At 40.5% G+C, this 23,895-nt stretch overlaps 1 protein-coding gene across 1 annotated transcript; it reads left to right on the top strand.

The window, feature by feature from the left end:
* The first annotated feature begins 38 nt into the window (after positions 1-38).
* Positions 39-20,596, top strand: LOC127621146 (neuropeptide Y receptor type 1-like). Its single transcript, XM_052094634.1, has 2 exons — positions 39-147; positions 17,935-20,596. Exon 2 carries the CDS (start codon positions 18,147-18,149, stop codon positions 19,305-19,307), a length of 1,161 nt encoding a protein of 386 aa, XP_051950594.1. The 5' UTR covers positions 39-147; positions 17,935-18,146; the 3' UTR covers positions 19,308-20,596.
* Positions 20,597-23,895: the final 3,299 nt, after the last annotated feature.

The raw sequence follows: 23,895 nt of genomic DNA, 5'->3' as shown, positions 1-23,895 counted from the left end.
GACACCTCCTTCTTGCGCTTCAGGTCTGGTTGATAAACCTCACCGCTTCAAAGCACATGTTACTCCTCTCACTGGAGTGAATAGTACTTCTAAGACCTACGTATCAAGCTATGCCATCGCGGAGAGGATTTGCACACGCAATACATGGTAAGACAGCGAGACCGATGCGCTATGAGCAGTGAGAGAGTTTATGACATGACATATTATTGAATGGAATTTATGGAACCTTTTTATTTATTGAGGGAAAAAACCCTCATGTACTGCCAATGTGGATTTTGCTGCCTGTATTGATGGATGCAGAGAGCCTGAAAAGGGTGTTTGAAAGATGTTAAATACTTTTTAGTGGTTGGAGACGCCGATGGTCTTCAGTTAAGATCGGATGGAGTGTGCAGTATACTGTCAGTAAGGTTTTGGTGAAGATAGCTGATTCTATTCTATTCTGTTCTATTCTATTCTATTCCATTCTATTCTATATGACTATTGTTCTTTTCATCTATTCTATTCTATTCATTAAGCGTCAAATTATTTTCTTTTGATCTTTTCTATTCTATTCTGTTCTATTCTATTCTATTCTATTCTATTCTATTCTATTCTATTCTATTCTATTCTATGTCTTTTTCTTCTCTATGCCGTTCTGTTGGTCTGTTCTGTCTCATTCTATTCTTCTATTCTAGTTTATTCTATTCTATTTTATTCTATAGGACTAATTTTATTTTTATCTATTCTATTCTATTCTATTCTATTCTATTCTATGCTTATGTCTTTTTCTTCTCTATGCCATTCTATTGGTCTGTTCTTTCTCATTCCATTCTTCTATTCTAGTTTATTCTATTCTATTTTATTCTATAGGACTTATTTTATTTTGATCTATTCTATTCTATTCTATTCTATTCTATGCTTATGTCTTTTTCTTCTCTATGCCATTCTGTTGGTCTGTTCTGTCTCATTCTATTCTTCTATTCCAGTTTATTCTATTCTGTTTTATTCTATAGGACTATTGTTCTTTTCTGTTCTTTTGATCTTTTTTATTCTATTCTGTTCTATGCTTATGTCTTTTTCTTCTCTATGCTGTTCTGTCTCATTCTATTCTTCTATAATAGTTTATTCTATTCTATTCTATTTTATTCTATAGGACTTATTTTCTTTTCTATTCTTTTGATCTATTCTATTCTATGCTTATGTCTTTTTCTTCTCTATGCCATACTATTGGTCTGTTCTGTCTCATTCTATTCTTCTATTCCAGTTTATTCTATTCTATTTTATTCTATAGGACTAATTTTCTTTTCTGTTCTTTTGTTCTATTCTATTCTATGCTTATGTCTTTTTCTTCTCTATGCCATTCTATTGGTCTGTTCTGTCTCATTCTATTCTTCTATTCTAGTTTATTCTATTCTATTCTATTTTATTCTATAGGACTAATTTTCTTTTCTATTCTTTTGATCTATTCTATTCTATGCTTATGTCTTTTTCTTATTCCATTCTATTGGTCTGTTCTGTCTCATTCTATTATTCTATTCCAGTTTATTCTATTCTATTCTATTCTGCTTAATGACACGTGACAGATAGTGAGAGTGAGCTGACAGATTGTCCACATGCAGCCTGGATAAAGCTGCATCCAAAGTGGTGTTTTTAACAAAGGTTACTAGTACATTTCATAATTAATCTGAATATTCAATAAACAACATCCCAGCTGTCATACATTTCTTTCTGTGTAATTGATCATTCTTCAGATATGCATATTTGTGTCAATATTAGAAGGCGATTTATGTTAATGTTCCTTATGTCCTCTCGTTCTAACTTAAGTCAGCAAGGAGAAGTTGAATGTCTGTGGACTTTACCAGTATCTGCTGTCATGCTTCTATGCATATTCATGTTTTTTATTACTTTGGGAATATGTAAATATATTCTCGTGTTAAAACTCTTTAAGAGACAACCTCTTAACACAAGCTTTGAAACACACGCACGCATGCATGCACGCACGCACACACGCGCACACACACACACACACACACATACACCAAAGACGGCATGCTTGTGGTAACTGTCACCACATAAATGTTATGCATGTAAGACATTTAAAATTATGATAATTTTTTTACCTTTTCTCTTCATAGCTGTTTCAAATATGCCTTACAACCCAATGTATTCATGTGAGAAAGCAAACTCTCAGGCATCAAAAAGCTTTAATTTACTTGTCTTCACACTTGCTAGTGAACAGGGAGAAGTGCTATTTTGTTATTATTTTTATTCTGAAAAAGAAAAAATTTAGTTAACCTAATTTAAATGTAACCTATTCAAATAACTCTATTGAACCTTGCAGCGTGTTCTTTGCTAGCAACAAACACATAAGCACATTATATATTTTTTGTACTGTTTAACAAATATGGTACTGCTGAGTGTTTATACAGATTCCCAGTCAGTCATTATATTGAGTATCTCTCAGTATTTGTAATTAGAGTTGTAATTACATGAATATTCTCCTAACCCAATCCCTAAACCTAACCTTAACCATAACAGTACTGAGATCAAAACTTAACACCATCAGGGTAACACTAGGGTTAATTTAAAATAATGCAATAAACATTAATTAAACTACATAATATATAACACCGAACACGCCAAAGTACATGACTGATATTAAAAATAAAAAGAAACAAAACTCTTCCCATAAAATATAATGAAATGTAATGGGTCACGCAAAGAATTCTGGGAGTGCCCAGTTATTAGTTTTTACTATAATTTTAACAATAATTTACCGTACAACGTACAAACAGGTTGTTGGTCTCTCTCTCTCTCTCTCTCTCTCTTACAATGGTGTGAAGTAAGATTTGGAAGAGGAAGGAGAATCAGAATCAGAATGATCTTTATTGCCAAGTATGCTGATTCTGATTCTCCTTCCTATTCCAAATCTTACTTCACACCATGCAGAATACTATGAGTCTAACTAGAACAAGTTTTCAGACAAAGTTCCCTTGGGAGATACCTTTGAGGTTTTTGCTCATGCTGTTGCCTATATGTGCACAAGAGAAGTAAAACATTACCAAAAAGCATCAATGTCACTGTTGTAGGACTGGACAGTATGGGAAGGAGGAAGCGAGGTTCAAGTAAGTTCATCTCTGTATTCACACACAATAATGACTTATAGATAGCTTTCTTCAAACACTCTAATGGTCCGCACTGCTGTGCATCACCCTCTCTCTCCCTGGGCTCTGGTGTGGACCTCTCTAATTGCAACAAGAAACAGCTGTTACACCTAATTGTCACCCAGGGATGAATCCTTGCCGCTTCCCCTCTCCCTTGAAGGACACTCAACCAGGCCCACGCCACACACCCCCACCGCCCGACTCAGGCCAGGGGCCATCCGGAATCCTCATCTTGAACCAAACATTGGTGTATAGTGGTTTGATTACAACCAGTATCCACCAAAGCGTGATATGTACTTCCCCTGATTACACACAGCTACAGGGATCCGGGGACCCGGACCAATGCTCCCAGTTCCATCACAGGGCATTGGTTCTGGAACGCCAACAGGCCAGCCCAGTCATTATGCCCACACCCGCAGCAGCTGATTCACCAACCTGGGGTGAAGAGTGAGAAGAGACAGGGGGAACCATGTTTTCCACATTTAGACTATAAAACCACTGATACTATTATCCGCCTCTTAAAAATTCAAACCTGCATTTCTGGCAAAAATGTAGAAGTCTACACTCAACAGAGGCCTGTCGCTTTTTGCTGGTATCAGAAACTGTGCTAGTAAAACCCCAAATGATGACACCTCTAATTCAGAAGTGCTTGCAATGGATGAAAGAGCATGTTTAGGCCATTCAGAACAGCTGACACTCGCATATCAAATATGCCAGTGGTGTGTAGTGGACATCTGAAAATGTAAATTCATGTTCCAGATTTATTCAATCTTTGCACAGTAAAAGACATATAGACACTATTTACCTTACACTATCAATACTGTACTGTACTGTAATATTTTCAATATTTATAGTAAAAGAAAAGTTTCCCCAAAATGAAAATTCTGTTCATGCATTTGAGACACCCCTCTTGCCTCTTCAGAGATCACGCTCCATAATGGCCATTATGTACTCTGTCACAGATATTGAACAGATTATATCTGCTTCACTCTAACAAACTATCACTCAGGATGAGATTCATTAGCAAAAGTCTCACCTTCTAATTGAAAACAATCAGTGTCCGTTGAGAGGATATCTATTGAATATAGAAATGGGGTGGCTGGGTTAGCAATAATGAGCTTTATTTCCACTTATGAGCCAAGTGTGCAGAACGTCTCTGTGATTTATTGGCTGTCACTTGTAATTATCCTCAATAACATGTGTGATCTATATGAATGTCTCTAAACAAATTATTTCTATTAAAATGGATGTTTCTTGACTTAATCAATACAAGTGGCTGATAGTGTCATCTTATATGATGAATCTCTCACCAGTCCTTTTTTACCAAATCAAAAGTAAGTTAAAATTATTTTCTTAAGTATTGTCTTTTTTTTTTTCAAAAAGATAGGTCTGCCCCAAACTCACAGCAGTAGTTGAGTCAGTGTTGCTGTGTTGTTCTGGTCAGGATGCTCAAACAGACAGAATACTGCAATCTTTTGATAGCCCCTCAGTTTACACTTTAAATCAACCTTTAAAAGACTTACTTATAGTTGTGTTTGCAGATAAAGCTGATAGACAAAAATAACACAGGGAAAATTACACACTTCAGTCTGCTTCATTAATGGCAATTGCAACCATTATTATTATTGTGTTTATGTAATATTTCGGGGTATGTCTCGATCAGCTCCCCAGCTCCCTATGTCGTGAATCAGTAGGCTATATCGTGAACAAGAATTGGGACACTTATGACTCAATTACCTGCGACACAATTTATGAGGTTTTTAAAGCTGCACTATACAAATTGCCATTATTGATTGAACAACCAGTGTTCAAAACAATGTTCTTACCTTACCCTGATTCACTTCTGTAAGCCTATAAATATTATTTGTATTTTGAGCTGTCGGGTCCGATTTGGTGTGAAAACGCTGGCTTATGACATACAACTTTGCGTAATTATGTCATGACCATTAACATAGGAAAGAAGAGCCAGCTGTCTCGTTCCCATGTAAACAGTTGATGTGGTAATGCACTTTTTTAGATTGTGAGTAGCCGTTAATTAGAAGAAAGAAACTACAGTTCAGTTAGTCACACTCACTAAGTCCAGGACAGCAATCTGGATGGATATTTATCTGTTATCCGTTTGGCGAAGTTGTTTAGCTGCTATAATGTTGGATATGTTTTCTAGTAGGGTTGTGGAAGCTAATATTGCTTGTATGAATTGAACAATACTTGTGTCTTAACTGATCGCGATGTGTTTATGTTGTTGGGTGAAGTTACTCTGACGTTTACTAATATTTATGACTTCTGAAATTGACTTCTTGTAACTGTTATATTTCATTTTAGGTATATAATTTTCATGTTTAATAAAGTAGATTTGATCCCCATCATTATTGAATTCTCGTTTTATGTTTTTAGTTTACGGTGTTATTGTGTGTATTGCATATACATACTATTGTAGTATTACGGTTCACTTGCATTATCAACTGAGGCTGTACAATATAATATAAAAATAATAGTCTTCTATTGAACTCATATCAGCCATATCACGAGTATCACCTCTTAAATTGCTAAGTGTAGTACAATACAAACAATAAAATAGTGGCTAAAACACTTAAAAAATTATATAAATATATACTGGTGGTGATTGAGGGTGATTGAGTCCCCTGTTCTCTATGTAAAAGCGGTTTAAATATAGTGTCAGAAAACGCTGTAAGTGAAAAATTAATTAATTCATATATGTGAATATAAGCATTGTTTATCTTCATCAAAACAAGTAATATTTCAGTATTAAATGTTTATCGTATAACATAAGATCAACATGAAAATTGCACGCTTTGACTCCAGCTGTGAATATCTCCCAGTCATGATTACACACAGGCAAAGCTCAAATCATGAGATTCATCCACTAGAAGAGCAGTGGCGAAACACGAATCACGAATCACGTTTAGTTTTCTTCTGCAAATTGCTTGCAATTTTAGGTTTCAACCACAGATGTCGCTAGAGAGCACAACGTCATGTAGTGCAGCTTTAAAAGCATATTTCACCCAAAAATGAAAATTCTCTCATCGTTCATTCCATCCCAGATGTGTATGACTTTCTTTCTTCTGCAGAACACAAATGAAGATTTTTAGGTCCATTCAATGCAAATGAAGTGTGACCAGAATTTTAAAGCACCAAAAAGCAGACAAAGGCAACATAGAATTAATCAATACAACTCCTGTGGTTAAATCCATATCTTCAGAAGTGATATGCTAGGTGTGGGGGAGATAAGTCCCTTTTTTAACAAGAGATCTTTTTTTTGTTTTTGTCCATTAGCATTCTGTACGCATACCACCACCTACTGGGATGTTGTGCAAATGACTTTATCCCTTCCTTTTGTCTTTCTCCTCCCTGCCCAGTAGGTGGCAATATGCACTAAAAATGTGAATTGCCAAAAAACAGAAGAATAAGACACACATAGAAGGGATGTTTGAAAGGACTTATATATTGATCTGTTTCTCATCCACATTCGTCATATCGCTTCTGAAGATATAAAAACAGAAACGTCCCTTTTTCAGGACACTGTATTTTAAAGATAATTTTGTAAAAACCGCTGTGTCACAGCATCACCGGACTGAGCTTGTTGTCATTGCAGGCAATCTCAATGCTGTGCATTACAGGGAAGACATCCTCCTCCCTCATGTGGTACCCTTCCTGCAGGCTCATCTTAACATGACCCTCCAGCATGACAATGCCACCAGCCATACTGCTCATTCTGTGTGTGATTTCCTGCAAGACAGGAATGTCAGTGTTCTGCCATTGCCAGAGAAGAGCCCGGATCTCAATCCCATTGAGCATGTCTGGGACCTGTTGGGTCGGAAGCTGAGGGCTAAGGCCATTCCCCCGGTGTTCCTGTATATATTAATTTGTACAGTGTTATTAAGAAAGATAAATGACATAAATAAATAAATAAATATAAAGGGTGACACTTGAAGGGTCTTTCCAAACGGAAGTAAGAATCTTTTTTTTTTCAAGGAAGGCTTTTCCACAAGCGAAGGGTACATTCATATAGTAATGCCATGCTGCCTTCAGAGTGGCCACATCAAGAACTCTGTCTTTTGGAGTGAGTAGGGCATAATAGGGATAATCAATTCCAATTGGAATTCGCTCTAGGATAGCCCTAAAACTGGCCGACTCTCTGAACAGTGTCCTGACTACAAAACTAGGGAGCTGATTGAGATGCTGTTAAGAATGCAGACGGAGGCAGACAAGGGATGAGGATCCAAATGCGGGTTTATTGACACGAATGGAAACAAACAGACATGAACAAACAAAACTACCACGAGGGGCAAAATGAAAACAAAACACGAAAACATAGGAACTGGGAACACGGGAACACAGGCATGGGAGTGAACATCAACAACATTCAACGAACGACCAGGTAATGGATGAACGGGCAGGGTTTATATACACACAAGGGCAGGATGATTACCAACGATAAACAGGTGCGAACAATGACACAATGGAACATGGTGACGGTGACACGGAACACGCGGAACAGACAACCAGGGATCACCCCCCTCAAAGGATCGGATTCCAGACGATCCAAAACAAAACATACAAAAAAACAAAACAGAATCGTCCAAGGAATGAGGGGGGGACTGGCAGACCACGGAGAGCACACGGGGACACCAGACAATCCAAGGGGGGACAAGGGGGCAGATAGGCAGACCAAGGGGGCACAGAGGGCAGACGGGCCGTCCAAGGGGGCGCAAGGGGCAGACAGACAGTCCAAGGGGGCACAGAGGGCAGGCAAGCAGTCCACGGGGGCACAAGGGGCAGACAGACAGTCCAAGGGGGCACAGAGGGCAGGCGAGCAGTCCACGGGGCACAAGGGGCGGACAGACAGTCCAAGGGGAGCACAAGACGGGGACTGGGTCAGGTGGCCTGGGAGCTGGCCACAGGACAGGGACAGGTTCAGGGGGCCTGGGAGGCGGCCAAAGGACAGGGACAGGTTCAGGAGGCCTGGGAGCTGGCCACAGGACAGGGACAGGTTCAGGGGGCCTGGGAGGCGGCCCAAGGACAGGGACAGGTTCAGGAGGCCTGGGAGCTGGCCACAGGGCAAGGACAGGTTCAGGAGGCCTGGAAGGTGGCCACAGGGCAAGGACAGGTTCAGGAGGCCGAACCGTGGGAGGCGGAGCCGTTGCAGGCGGAGCCGTGGGAGGAGGCGCCGTAGGAGGCTCTAGAGGCGGAGACCTGGAAGGCTCTGGAGGCGGAGCCAATGGAGGTGGCGCCGTAGGAGGCTCTAGAGGCGGAGCCGATGGAGGTGGCGCTGTAGGAGGCTCTAGAGGCGGAGGTCTGGAAGGTTCTGGAGGTGGAGCCGAGGGAGGTGGCGCCGTAGGAGGCTTTAGAGGCGGAGCCCTGGGAGGCTCGAGAGACTTGAGAGGTGGAGCCCTAGGAGGCTTGAGAGGCGGAGCCCTGGGAGGCTCGAGAGGCAGAGCCCTGGGAGTCTCGAGAGACTTGAGAGGCGGAGCCCTGGGAGGCTCAAGAGGAGGAGCCCTGGAAGGCTCGGGAGGCTCGAGAGGCGGAGCCTTGGAAGGCTCGGGAGGCGCTGGCTCTTGGACGGTCATGGCTACTGGCGCTGGCTCACTGACGTCTGAGGCTGCAGGCGCTGGCTCAGGGACGGTCGAGGCTACAGGCACTGGCTCTGGGACGGTCGAGGCTACAGGCGCTGGCTCAGGGACGTCTGGGGCTGCAGGCGCTGGCTCGCTGACGGTAGGGGCTGCAGGCGCTGGCTCGCTGACCGTGGCAGGCGTAGGCGCTGGCTCGCTGACCGGGGCAGGCGTAGGCGCTGGCTCGCTGACCAGGGCAGGCGTGAACTGGGGAGCGGAAGCCTTTCTTCTCCTCCTCCTCCGGGCGGACAAAGCTGGCAGCATTGGCTCCTTGACCAAGGCAGGCATGAAGGTTGGCTCGCTGGCAGATGTGAAGGGACAAACCACGGGCGAATGGAGGGTTACCACTGTGGGAGGAGCTACGGGGTCCTCCTCGACGACGCCCACAGTGAACGAGGAACCGCAGGCCAGCAGAGTCTCCTCCACGAAAGCGCGGAGCGTCCAGCCGCTGTTCAGGTTCGCCCGGAAAAACACGACCAGGGAGGAGTCAGGGAAGTCGGTGGCACCCGCAATCGCGAGAAAATCGCGGATGTGGTCTTCCACCGGACGGTTTCCCTGCATTAGGCTGAGCAGCTGACAGCTTGCTTTTAGAACCGCTGGATCCATGTTTGGTCATTCATTCTGTTATGAATGCGGACGGAGGCAGACAAGGGATGAGGATCCAAATGCGGGTTTATTGACACGAATAGAAACAAACAGACATGAACAAACAAAATTACCATGAGGGGCAAAATGAAAACAAAACACGAAAACACAGGAACTGGGAACACGGGAACACAGGCATGGGAGCGAACATCAACAACATTCAACGAACGACCAGGTAATGGAGGAACGGGCAGGGTTTATATACACACAAGGGCAGGATGATTACCAACGATAAACAGGTGCGAACAATGACACAATGGAACATGGTGACGGTGACACGGAACACGCGGAACAGACAACCAAGGATCGTGACAGATGCACCCTCAGGCTTTATGTATGCAATAATAATCGCATCTGTAACCTGGTGTTAAATATCATTTGTTTGTTCGTTTGAATGCAGTACATACTCTCTGAATGTATTTACTATCTCCTGCTGTATCAAAGCCCGGGGGGATGCAGTTTATTCAGGTATATTTTCTCCTGTATTTTCTTTCTCTTCATTTCATACATAATGACATTCACACAACACAATATGCCAAAACATGTTGATCTTATATATGTTGATAGGTTCATTTGGGATTTGTTTTAGTGACTTATTACAGGTGATGCGTTAAAGATTTTCAATATTAAACTAATTCCTCAGATTAGTTTCTCACAGCATAAATTGATAGTTTCCCCACAAATGAAAATTCTGTCATTATTTACTCAACAAATTCCAAACCTGTATGCCATTTTTTCAAGAATCTTTATGCAGCTCTTGCTGTACAACCACAGTTCATAGTGACCAAGATCCAAAAAGGACAACAACAACTACAACAACCAAAAAAGCACCATAAAAGTATAAAATGCTTAACTTTTGGTTTGTCTCCCACAAAAAGCTTTGCAAAAATCTTATGCTTAAGAACAGTGCCATAGCCACGGGTGTGCAATGCCATCCAAATCGTCAGCTTCCACACCTAACTGGAATGGCGTTGTGGCAGCGGGGGCATGGTCAAACATCCGCCTGGAGAGAGAGAGTCTGGCACAAGGAAGTCCATGGTGTCTGTGAAGCTGATGAGTTTATGAGTGTTCATATCTGTGAAGCTAATGAGTTTGTGAAACTACGTACATGTGAAGCTAATGAGTTTGTGAAGCTGTAAGCCAGGAGAGAGCCCTGGCCATGTCCCCGGATAACCACAGCCACATGCCCCCGCCCACGCACTTGAAGATGGGGGTGGAATATAACCCAGAATCATTCCACGATCTCTTTGAGCGCACCGCTGAGATCTGGGGCTAGCTGCGTGATCAATGGATGAATCATTGGGCATTAAGTCAATTCGCACCAGCGTTTATCATCCACAAACAGATGGCCTGGTGGAGCAATTTAATAAAACCCTTAGGAACATGATTCAGAAGTTCGTGCATGTGGATGCTAGTACGAGAGGTCCCGCAAGCCTCCACTGGGTTTCCCCCATTTGATCTGCTATATGGGTGGTGCCTGCCAAGTTGACACAGGAATTTACAGATGTGTTTTCCCAGGTCATACAAACCTCATCCAGCACCACATCGAGACCGAGCCAGGGGTGGTGGTACGTAGCGTTAGGCACATCCCTACTGATTACCAGAGCACAAAAAAAAAATTATCCGGGAAGAATTGGATGCAATGCTCCATATGGGGTTAATAGAGGAATCCCATAGCGATTGGTCCAGCCTGGTTGTTCTTGTTTCTAAGATAAACGGGTCTCTACGGTTCTGTGTGGATTATAGAAAAGTCATCGCGGTGTCTAAATTTGATGTGTACACAATGCCTTGCGTTGATGAGTTGCTTGATCGGTTGGGTACTGCTCGATTTTATTCGACACTGGATTTGACAAAGGGTTATTGGCAAATCCTCTTGACACCAATTTCCCATGAAAAAAAACAACTTCTCCACACCGTTTGGATTACACCAATTTGTGACACTTCCTTTCGGTTTGTTTGGGGCCCCGGCTACGTTTCAGCATGTCATGGACCGAATCCTTAGACTGTATTTGGCTTATGCTGCTGCCTATTTAGATGACATCATCATTTACAGCAATGATTGCCAGGGGGACATGCAGGATCTGAGGGCGGTTTTGAGATCACTGCGACGAGCAGGACTCACAGCAAACCCCAAGACGTGCACGATTGGGCGGGTGGAGGTACGGTACCTGGAGTTCCACTTGGGCCATGAGCAGGTGCGTCCCCAAATTGACAAGACTATGGCAATTGCAATCTGCTCGAGGCCCAAAACCAAAAAGGGGGTGAGACAGTTCCTGGGGTTGCCTGGCTACTATAGGAGATTCGTGGCTAATTATTCGGATGTCACCAGCCTGCTGACTGATCTCACTAAAAAGGGAGCTCCAGACCCGGTCCAGTGGACAGAGCAGTGTGAACAGGCATTTAAGCAGATTAAAGCCACGCTTTGTGGGGGGCCACGTTTACATTCACCCGATTTCTCTCTCCCTTTTGTCTTGCAGACGGATGCTTCAGAGAGAGGGCTGGGGGCCGTACTCTCGCAGGTGGTGGAGGGGGAGGAGCTCCCGGTGCTGTACATTAGCTGCAAGCTCTTGTTGAGGTAGACTTAGTACAGCACCGTAGAAAAGGAGTGTCTCGCCATCAAGTGGGCAGTTCTCACTCTCCGGTACTACCTGTTGGGGCAGGCCTTCACCCTCTGCTCCGATCACGCCCACATGAAAAACTCCAACACGTGGATCACCCGTTTGTAACTGGCTCTTCAGCCGTTTAAGTAGGGGTGTGGTAGAAAGGCCGGGTGTGTCTCCGGCCTGAGTCAGGCAGTGGGGATATGTGGCAGCAGGGGAGTAGTCAAGCATCCGTCCGGAGAGAGAGAGCCTGGCACAAGGAAGTCCATAATGTCTGTGAAGCTGATGAGTTTATGAGTGATCATCTCTTTGAAGCTAATGAGTTTGTGAAACTACGTACCAGTGAAGCTAATGAGTTTTGAGAAGCTGTAAGTGTAGAAGTTGCTAATTAAAAATCTTTCCTGTGCCAGGAGAAGCCCATTTCCATGTGTCCTCCTTTCATTCTGATATGGACCCTTTTACAGGCGATTTTTGCTTTTGGCACTTAATAGCGCATAGTGTATAAAAATGCATTAATGTGAAAATGAAAATTCGACAAATCTCCTTTAAAATTTTAATAATCGATTAGAAGGACTATAATAATACCATATGTTTTACAGAGGTCATCACAGTTTCAGTTTCCTGGTGAAATTAACAATAGAGGCACTACAAAAAATTTGCTTTTTATTGTCTTTCACACAAATCATGGGTACTATAGCTTTCTATGACTTTATTAACACATATTTTTAACTCTATTACAGACGTTTACATTTATGCATTTGGCAGACACTTTTATCCAAAGCAACTTACAATGCACTTATTACAGGGACAATCCCCCCGGAGCAACCTGGAGTTAAGTGCCTTGCTCAAGCACACAATGGTGGTGACTCTGGTGATCGAAGCGACAACCTTCTGCTTAACGGTTTAGTGCTTTAGCCCACTATGCCACCACCACTCTACACACACCCTGCTATGTTATTATATCAAAACACTTCAACTCTAACGCATCATTTGAAAAAGATACATTTTAACACATGACCCACCTACATTTACACCCTTATTCTAACTTCCTCAAAAAGAAAGAACGCTTCACCTCTCGTTTATCTTTTTGAACACTATTGATTAGATTTAAGTAAAAATTTTAGGTTAGGGAGGTACATTTTACTCATTAAAACATTTATCTAATTTTCACCTTAAAAACCTCATCTGATTAAAACATAATTGCAACCTGTATTGGCGCCCCCGCTGGACATTTCACTGGGAAACTGCAGCCAAACGTGTAATGAAGCGCAAAATTTTGCCATTGTCACAAAAAATTACACGAGATCAGGCTGCTCAAATTACATGCATGCTCTCACAGCAGACACGGAGCGCGTGACTGCGGAAAGAAGTGCTGTATTTAAGAAAGTTCATGCTCCCAAGTTCTGCCATCATTATTCATTACTGCATGCATCCAAGCAAGCAAAATAAGTTAAATGTTCTTTTTCTCCCCATTATGATATAGGCATATCAAATTATGGAATATTTAGACTTGGAAAGGTACTGTAAGACACCTTAACTCTTGATGATTAGGCTATGTGTTTATAATGTAGGTTATTATATGCCTATGCTATTAAGTTTTTCATTCTATAACCCTGCTTGGTGTAAATATAAAGATGTTATATATTTAAATTATTGGTTTTGTAAATGTTCACATTATAGTGGTTTATAGTGCTTCTGTTTTTGCACACCTTGTTTTTCTGAGGGCACACCCAGAGCTATGTCACTGCTTCAGAAGATGTTTTTAAGAAATTTGAAAGCTTGAACTGTCAGAAATAATTTCATTCATCAATCATTTTTGGTTGAACTACTCCTCTAATACAAAGAGACAAATGTAAGTAAGCCATTTATTGGTTGATGCCCCTGGATAGTATAAACGTTTGGAATGTCAAAACTCTTTATGTTTGAGAACATCATGACCAGCCAGACACAGCAACATTGACTCAACCAATACCATGATTTTAGGGCGGGACTGTCTGTTCGACCAATGGCATACAGGGGGAAGTACTGTATATCCATTTGAAAACAGTCATTATTTTTGTTGTCATTAGTTATTTTAAATGCTCACATTGCATAAGAGATACTGAACAACTGCAGATTACATCAGTTTGCTCTCCATTTTCTCAAATCAGAGAAAGGTAGAGGCTCAAATTGAAAGGATTTATGCTTATATTTATTTTCTCATTAGTGCTAGATTTAATGAAGCATTACCCGGATTGAGTTAATCATACTGTTTTGAAGCAGCAGCATTTTGCTCATAATTAGATCCTCATCCCATGTTTAACCTTCTCAAACACTTACAGGGCTAATTATGACCTGCCAGTATGCTGAGACACAGGCTCAGTAGCTATTACTGCACAACCACAGAGCACTTATCAAAAAACAACCAGTGGATGGAGGAGAAGAGATGGACAGATAAAGAGTGCTATATTAATTAAGTTCTCTGCTTTGTTTTTCACAGAGAAGTATGAGTTCTCTAGGTTTGGATGTGTGCATTTTTACCTCTATACCCTTTAGTACTCCAGCAAGTTTATATAGGAAGTAGTCATGTATTATATGCAGATGCTTAAGTGACTGCGAACAAAGTACTGTTCGCAGTCACTCAGGGAGAGGAGATGATGCTCACTCCATAGGATGAGGTGACACGTCAGTCTCAACAGTGGTGGTGAATGACTTCTGCCTTGGTGCCTATAAATACCAAAACTGCCCCGTTGTCTCAGCGAACCAGGACCAAGCCTTTAAGACTAGAATTACAGCCGATAGCTCTAGGCAGTTGATGTGCCACGCTATCCTCGCACATGTCCAGGTGCCGAATGTCGGACATCCATCGCACACTGCCCCCAAACATAGTCACCACTTTCCATCAGGCAACTTGTCCCAGCACGACAACTCGCTGGTAAAACGCAGGAGCTGTCCATGGTGCTAAAGCAGCTATACAGTGGCAGGATATAGTGATGCGCATGTGACCTTTGCGCCAAGAATGTTGTGGCACGCGGCACTTCAGCCAGCACTGAAGAGGTCTCATGTGTAAGAGACCTAATGGGATGATGACGGATGTTGCCGCCATAAATCCCAATGCTTTCTGAAACAGATTCAGAGGAAGTGTTCTCCCCAGTTTGAACTGAGACATTCTACACCGTAGAATGGCCTGAACGCGCACACTTGTGAGGTGTCCACGGCCACTCGTGGAGTCGAGGTAGACTCCCAAAAAGGAGATTCGCTGGCTGGGGGAGAGCGTGCTCTTCACCCAGTTTACATTGAGGCCCAAGCTGTTCTGATGCTGAAGCAGTAAGTCTTTGTGTTGACATAACGGAGCCTTTGATTGTGCCAGTAACAGCCAATCGTCGAGGTAGTTCAAGATGCGTATGCCGCTCAGTCTCAGAAGGGCGAGAAATGTATCGATGCACTTCGTGAATGTGTGAGACAGTCCGAAGTAAAGGACTTTAAATTGATACATTGATACATTGTTCCCTTGAGTGTGAATCTCAAAAACATCCTGTGATGTTGAACAATTTGGATATGAAACTACGCATCCTTCAGACCTATCGACGCAAACCAATCGCTGTGGGCGTAACTTAGTTGTCAACATACACGAGCCAGATTCATTTATGAATCTGCCATGAAGTATGTTGACAACGAAGTTAGAGGGCTTCTAGGCAAGAGACGATTGCTGTCTTGAAGAGGAAATGGTGTCTCTGCACCTGTTTTTATAGTGGGCAGTTTCACAGCAAAACAGGCGGGGCTCAAACACCATAGCAATATAAGAATATTGCCGTTTTTGTAGAGAGTTTTCAACTAGGTAGTGTAAGAAGGCAATCCGCACATGTGTAGCTATGCAATGTCAAGTTTACTGGGTCGCAAGGGAACATACCCACAAATCCATACACTTAACCATCCAAAAACTCTGTAAGAACTCACAGCTCAACAGCTGTACTAAAGTGACATCCCCTCAAGATAAAACTATGTGCACACATATATGCTTGAATGAATGTGCCTATGCTTTAAAGCTATTCTTAATTCATTGGCTGCAACCATGTTCACTAATGATGTAACCTTAAAGTAATTGCCCCTTGTCTGCCATTTTCACTGGAGATTCCTGGGCTTTTGGAAACATGTATTAATAAGACATAAGCTACAGATCCTCTGGTATAAGATTGGCCTAGCGTTAATTGGCAACATGAAATGAAAAAAATAAAATTCCACTATCAAAGAAAGATGGACCATCATACTGTATGACAGCCAATGTGTGGTCACCACCCTATGACAGCCTATTTAGGCAATTTAGGTGTTGCAACCATAACATTTTAATGATTGGAACTTCCCTGGAAGCAGATTACACCACACGCTTAATACCAAAAGATGCGGCCTATTTATTTCCTATTCAAAGAGTGAACGATAGGTTTCAAAAGCCCAAAATAATAATAATTATTATGTCCCAGGCTGCCTGAATTACGGCATGGACCTACTGTCACGCTAAGGGGTGATATCGAGCGAATGGAGATTTTATCCTCAAACTGTACTGAGGATTTGGGAAATATTCGGCAAAGCAGAAATCGATCTACGTTCGAAGTCAATCACCATATGCTACACAGATGGGTTTATCCTTTGCACACCTACTCTGTGTTTATAACAGCATCTCCCGCTGAACCTGTTTAAAAGCGTACCGTCCCGGTAACGTTGACGACGGAGCATATGGTGGAGGATGCCGCAACTGGGTCCCTCCTGGGAGTTTGGGTAAACATATGTCAAAATGTATTTATTTACATCTTAAGAATGGAAACAAAACAATATGTAACAATATAATGCTTTATTAACATTTTCTGAACAAAGCTTTTCACAGTATAATGACAGAAATACACTAAAATAGCACCAACTCAAGAAACATTAAATGTTTCCCAAAGTCTAATTGGAAGTTTTGTCTAATTGAAAAAAGAGTCTCCCCGTAGGTTTTTAATATGCCGTTAGACTGTGGCTATCCAAGTTGCCACAGCAATCGTGATTTGCATCAGGGCGTCAACGCCAGCATCAAGAGGTGCTTTAAACACCACATGAAAAGCGCTAGCAGACAAAAACGCCTCATTCTACGTTTTCTGTGGAAGTTAAAATGTGCCTTACATAGGCTAAAAATACTTTTCTATCACAAGGCCTTTTGGGCTTGTTTTGTACATCAAATAGCATTAAGAGGTCCTTTCTCCTTAATTGGCAAGTGCTGTTGTGTGTGTTGTAGTGTGTGTGCAAGTGTAATGACTCCGGGCGGACACAATTTCCACACATTACAAAGGTTCTGCCCTTCAAACAAGTGTTTATGCTGGTATATGCTGTATTAACATTAAATGTGTTAATCCCGATTAAGAAAATGTAACCGGTTAAACTTTGTAATTAATTGTATGCTTTATATATATTAGAGCTGTCAGAATGAATGCGTTAACACATGCAATTCATATTATATATTTTATTTTGATTAAATAAACCAAGCAAATTTGCATTTGAATTTGAAATGACGGAAGTCATCAACTGCAAAGTGGAAAAAAAACCTCACAAGGTGGAAAAGAAATTGCCTTTGTGCACTTTTGACTCTATTTCCTACAACAGTGTTTTAGTGGCACATTTAAAAACAATATCGAAGATCTTGTGTATAATTATTATTGTAACTGGACCTAATTTAGACATGTGAATTGATTCGTTTTTTATTATTATTATTTACCTACAATAAACATAATTATAAAATGAAAGTTACATTTATAATCAAGTTGGCTCAAAAGTTTGAATGGGCATGACGCTTCTGACAGTATGCTTTCTATTATTTTCTGATTTCATTTAGCAATGAGATTTCATATAGGAGTCATTCTGGTTTTTGCTTTTGATCTTAAGAGCCCATCTTTATTGTTCTGTCCACAGGTTTCACAGATCAACAGTTCGGCACTATGAAAGAAAACAGGACTCAACTTGGGAACTGAAGAGGAAAGATTGGTCTTAGCGGGGAGCAATCTTATATTAGACAGTTCTGCTTCATTTCTTCACCTCCTTGGAGACTGTGAGAACTAGCCAGACTTTCACAAAGCAGCAAAGACGAACTTCTGCAAAACAACCCATTTGCTTTAAACCACCTAATGGCCATGGAGAAGTCTCGTCTGAGCAACATCTCCCAGGCTTCATTATTTGGAGATGCACTTTGGGCACAAGGTGACTGCCCAACCTCCCTTAGCAGCACCACTTTCCTCATCGTAGCTTACAGCGCCATGCTAGCAGTGGGCTTGGTAGGCAACACTTGCCTGGTCTTAGTCATCACACGACAGAAAGAGATGCGTAACGTGACCAACATCTTCATCGTAAACCTCTCATGTTCTGATATCCTCGTTTGCTTGGTATGTTTGCCAGTCACCATTATCTACACCCTCATGGATCGATGGATTTTGGGTGAAGCTCTGTGCAAAGTGACACCATTCGTCCAGTGCATGTCCGTGACGGTTTCAGTCTTCTCCATGGTACTAATCGCTTTGGAAAGACACCAGCTCATCATCCACCCAACCGGATGGAAGCCTGTCGTCAGACACTCATACCTGGCTGTAGCGGTTATCTGGCTTGTAGCTTGTTTTATTTCCCTTCCATTTCTTTCGTTTAACATCCTCACAAACTCGCCGTTTCACAACCTTAGTCTTCCCTTTAACCCCTTTAGTGATCACTTCATCTGTATAGAACAGTGGCCATCTGAGGGGAATCGGCTAGCTTACACCACATCGCTACTTCTTTTCCAGTACTGCTTACCGTTAGCACTAATTCTACTCTGCTACTTCCGCATATTTCTGCGCCTCAGTCGACGCAAAGATATGGTCGAAAGAACGCAAGGCAGGAGCCAGAAGAAGGCCAAAGGCTCAAAGCGAGTCAACGCCATGCTAGCCTCAATTGTAGCTGCATTTTCGCTGTGCTGGTTGCCACTAAATGTTTTTAACACAGTTTTTGATTGGAACCATGAGGCAATTCCAGTGTGCCAGCATGATGCCATTTTCTCAGCCTGTCACCTCACAGCTATGGCGTCGACTTGCGTTAACCCTGTGATCTATGGGTTTCTAAACAATAACTTCCAGAAGGAGCTGAAATCGCTTTTATACAGATGCCGCTGCTGGGGGCCTCCAGAGAGTTATGAGAGTTTCCCATTGTCCACCATCAGTACCGGTGTTACAAAGGGGTCCACCCTTAGCAATGGCTCAGTCAGCGTCAACGCCTATCAGCCACACAAGAAAAACAGTTTAGAACAAAAAGAGATTGTTTAAATTCTGTCAAATGTACTACAAGGCATCGACCATGCTATGCTTTAATTTAGCATTCAAAGGTGGATTGAGAATGCCAGCAGCCAATCTGTGCAATAAGTACAAATTTAAGACTTCCAAAATCTTTAGTAACTGAACTTGGAGATCAATATCCTAATTCAGACTAATGGCAATGTGTGATGTTCTCCAGGTTCGTGCTGCTAAAAGATGGTGACTTATCTTTAAACACAGTTTAAACATATTAAGGTAAGGTGTATTGTAGCTGCATTAGCCTTTCCATCATTTCAAATTCCTGTGGGTAAATGTTTAAATGTCAACATGGAACGTCCATTCAACCAATTTTATTTGAGCAATATGTGAAAATGGATATTCAACAAGAACATATGTATTGGATCATGAAAAGTGGAGCTGGACCTGAATGCGAGTTTGCAGTTGATTATGGAAGACCATCGGCACCAATCATTTATGGAAGCTTTTGAACGGGACATGGAGGCTGAAAGTCAAATTCTCCCTCAAGACCATCTTGATGTATCCCAATTATACCCGTATTAAATTGCTTCATTAACTATTTGCAAGAGTTTTGGAAGGCTGCATTAACTGCATTAATAACACTAGCCTCAAACAATGGCTAAATTTTTTCACACTGCCTAGGTGTCGTCAGCTAAAAAGGAAGGTAATTTCAAAGTGATTACACTTTGATGAAAATTACAAAGTCATACACGAATTGTGCACAATTGAGACCAGGAATGTGAATTAAGAATGTAAATAGGGTCCATTTTGATTTTATGCTGACTTTATTCACAGCTAAAATGAGCACTAATGTAATGGACTGTTCAAAACAATATAGTGAATTCTCAGTATAATCATGAATGATGCACAGAACACCAATTTCAGTTAGATGTTGAATACTTATTAGAGGCCTTGTTCTTCATTGTCTTTGTTCAGGCTAGGCCTGTCCAAGGATATTAGTAATAGAAACAGAAATGGACTGTTTAAAGTGGAGAACTAGCATTGTGTATAATGTGTACATATATAATATTTAGCAGGACTAGGACTACATTAAAAGCACTACGTTCTGTCACTGATTGTGATTATAATGAATGCTACTTCAAACTGATATGTACTATGATTTACATGTTTTGTTGCTCTTTGTGACAGGTGTAATTTGTTTCACTGCTCTAAATGTTAATCGATATCATAGTATGCACTGTGTCTTTGGCTGAATGGCTATAAACTGTGGTTCAAAACAATAATGTGCATGAAGTAGTATTTGAAAAATAAAAAATAAAAATGTGGCCAAAGCATCATCATATCACCAATGATTAATATATTACTGGATCAATTTCATACTCAGTATGTTTGTCTTATTTTCCAGCAACAATATCTAAACATTCTTAAAAACAACCTACATTTACATGAGAAGCAAAATTCTTGTTTTCAGAAAAAAATCTTCAGGTTAGAGTTTTATACTTGGTCATTTGGGTAAAAAACACAACCAAACAAAAAAAACAAAAAAAACAATTCAAAGCAGAAACAAATGGAATTTTTCTTAGTCCAATGGCACATGTTTTAAGAATAAACCCCACAAATTTTGTTACATTTCTTCAAGATCTAGAAATCAAGATCTAATATCTTATGTGCTTTTTAGCATGATCTCATGAAAATAATGTGACTGTGGTAACATTTTTGCTAAATTACTTTATGTGGACATTCATTACACATAATTTCCGAGCTGAAAAGTCCACTGTGTGGTGCTAAAAGCAAGTTTAATGTTCCCCCAATCGGATTAGGTTAAGTTTAATGCTCTGTCAAGCTTTAAATCAACAAAAAAACTACCGTACCCCCAAGCCTTTAACCTAAACCTAACAGATAGTGTCACGAAAGCAAATGTGACATGAAAAACGAAATTCAGAAAAACGGTGCAATTTTCTATCAGTTAAGTTAGTAAATAGAAAATAGAATTGGTCATGTAAAGTAAATGTAAAAATTGTATCGCCTTACAAGTCATGCACTGGAGTAAAAGTGTTTTGATATCATAAGATAACATAATGTGAGGAACAGGGCAAATATTTTGTGTTTAAGAACTGATAATCTGCCGTTTTACTCATGATTTGTGTGAAAGTGAATAAAAGAAACAAGACAAATGAGCAAATGAGACAAAAATCGATATCACGGCCCCCAGTGGCCAAAGCTGGGAGTGTTGTTGAACGTGAGCTTTAGTTTCCGAGTGAAATGTCAACAGAGTGGTGCCAAAACAGTTTTTTTATTGTTGTAAAGGATGTAATACAGTCAACAGGGATGCCTATATTATTAACTATACGCCCCAACCCATACCCCAATTCTGAAATTAACCAACAGTGGAGCTAAAACAAAATATACTTTTTTTTTTTATACACAAATTTCACTCTCCATGGTTAATGTAAACACAATGATTTCCCGAATTCAATGGGACCAGGACCTTGCACAACACGCTATCAGTAGCACCACAAGAAAATGTAAACACATTTTAATTGATGCAAATATTTCTGATGGGGGATATTGCACTTGCCTGTAACTCGATATAATGAGGTCGATGTCAGGGTATACCGGAACATTCGGTAGCAACACGTCGAGTTCCCGTGTAATCAGGTTGTACTTTTGCAATTACATGCCGCTAGTGGTGAAGAAATGACACGCTTCACTTTTAAAACTCAATTACATTTACATATTATTGATTTGATCGTGTTGATTATGTTTTGCTAAAGTGGTCTATGTTCTTCTAGTGCCTGACTGAATTTGGCTTTAGATGATTTGGGAAGATGTCTGTTGAAACTACTAGGCTGAGTTTTTCAAAAGCGTGGTTGCATTGAGAGAATGTAAAGAGACATGGATGTGTTGCCATAAAAACATTGCAGCCATTCACCTGGAAAAGCTCAAACATTCAGGCACCATTTACAAAGATATTTATGGTACATTTCGGAGCTTCTACTCTGATCAGTAATTTTCCTATCTCTCTCTCTCTCTCTCTCTCTCTCTCTCTCTTTCCAATGTCATTTTCTCCAGTTATTGACTAGATAGCCAGCTATATTGGGAAGCCTATTTCTCATAGGCTTTTTTCATTGGCCTGAGGTATTTATGTGAATCAATATTTTTTTATTTTATTTTTTTTCTGAGATATTTTCTTGGCCAAAATGTGTGTGCCTGAGGTGAGCTAACTGTTTACATAAAGTTGATATCAGAACGGCTGACAATAAAGCAATTGCAATATCATACAAACAAAGTCACATATATCAAACTTCCATCCAGGTCAACAGCTGAAATAAATGGCCCAATAAAGCTGTTTACCTGAACATTGAAGAATTTGTATATATATTTTCTGGACACCTTACTGAGATTAATATGGTCTTTTTCTCTGTTTTGATAAAAAAAAAAAAAAAAAATCAATACATTCTGTGTTTAAATCATGACAAAATGACAAGTGTACCGCTGCCTTTATATTATTCAACATTCACACTGTGTAACTTAATACAACGGACATTTGAATGTGCCATATAACTTTCAGAAATAAAACATTATATGTATATATATATAGTACTGTGCAAAAGTCTTAAGCACATACAATGTTTCACAAAAGTATTTGTCTTAAGATGGTTATTTATATCTTCAGCTTTAGTGTGTCAATAGGAAATATAAATGTTAGACTCCCAAACATTACTTTTGCAAATAGAAAAGATTAGAATAGAAGAACAGGGAGCCCTGCAACAGATGTCATGGCCCCCACAGACCCCCACTGAACATCATGTCAGTCTGAGATTACATAAAGAGACAGAAGCAATCGAGACTATAGATAGAAGAACTGTGGAGAATTCTCCATGAAGCTTGCAACATCCTATCTGCCAACAACCAAGAAAAACTGTGTCCAGGTGTAAGTAGGAGAACTAGTGCTGTTTTAAAGGCATTGGTGGTCACAATGAATATTGATTTAGCTTTTTATGTTTACTGGAGTTTGTATGACATTAATTGATAAATGAAAACAATTTATGTCCTTATTTTTGAAGACATCCTCACTATACAACATTTTTGTGCATAAAACCTTTGCACAGTACTGTGTGTGTGTGTGTGTGTGTGTGTGTGTGTGTGTGTGTGTGTGTGTGTGTATATATATATTGTGTGTGTATGTACCATTTCTACAAATTAACTAGTTTATAGAATATACAAAATATAGCATTATTTTACTAATTATAGCTTCATTTCTTAATAGGAAGCAAGTAGGCCTATTATCAGTTTCACCTTGAAATAATGAGACAAAAGGTTATGTAACTAAACAAAACAGAGAGTAAAGTTAAAAATAGTTATATGTACATTGTTAGCTTTGGATAGCTTTATTAGCTATGTTTAATGGATTTGAGATATGAAAACTAAATTAGAGCATTATGATATCACTGGGAAAGAAGGAACCAGAGATATTTATGAACCCAAAAAGATAGTCTATCTAGTTGTTTTGGTTTTAAAACTTTTAAAGATGGATACTAATTTATTTATTATTATTATTTGTTGTTTGCCAAGAATGGGTAATGCATTTATTTCTAATTTAATATTTTAGGAAGACATC

This window comes from Xyrauchen texanus, chromosome 27 (assembly GCF_025860055.1).
Source record: "Xyrauchen texanus isolate HMW12.3.18 chromosome 27, RBS_HiC_50CHRs, whole genome shotgun sequence".
NCBI classification, from domain to species: domain Eukaryota; kingdom Metazoa; phylum Chordata; class Actinopteri; order Cypriniformes; family Catostomidae; genus Xyrauchen; species Xyrauchen texanus.
The sequence above is the reverse complement of the archived record's forward strand: the minus strand, read 5'-3'. Positions and strand labels throughout refer to the sequence as shown.

What these genes read in the sequence shown, in the direction of transcription:
- LOC127621146 (XM_052094634.1), top strand. Translation starts at nt 18,147, where the DNA reads ATGGCCATGGAGAAGTCTCGTCTGAGCAACATCTCCCAGGCTTCATTA.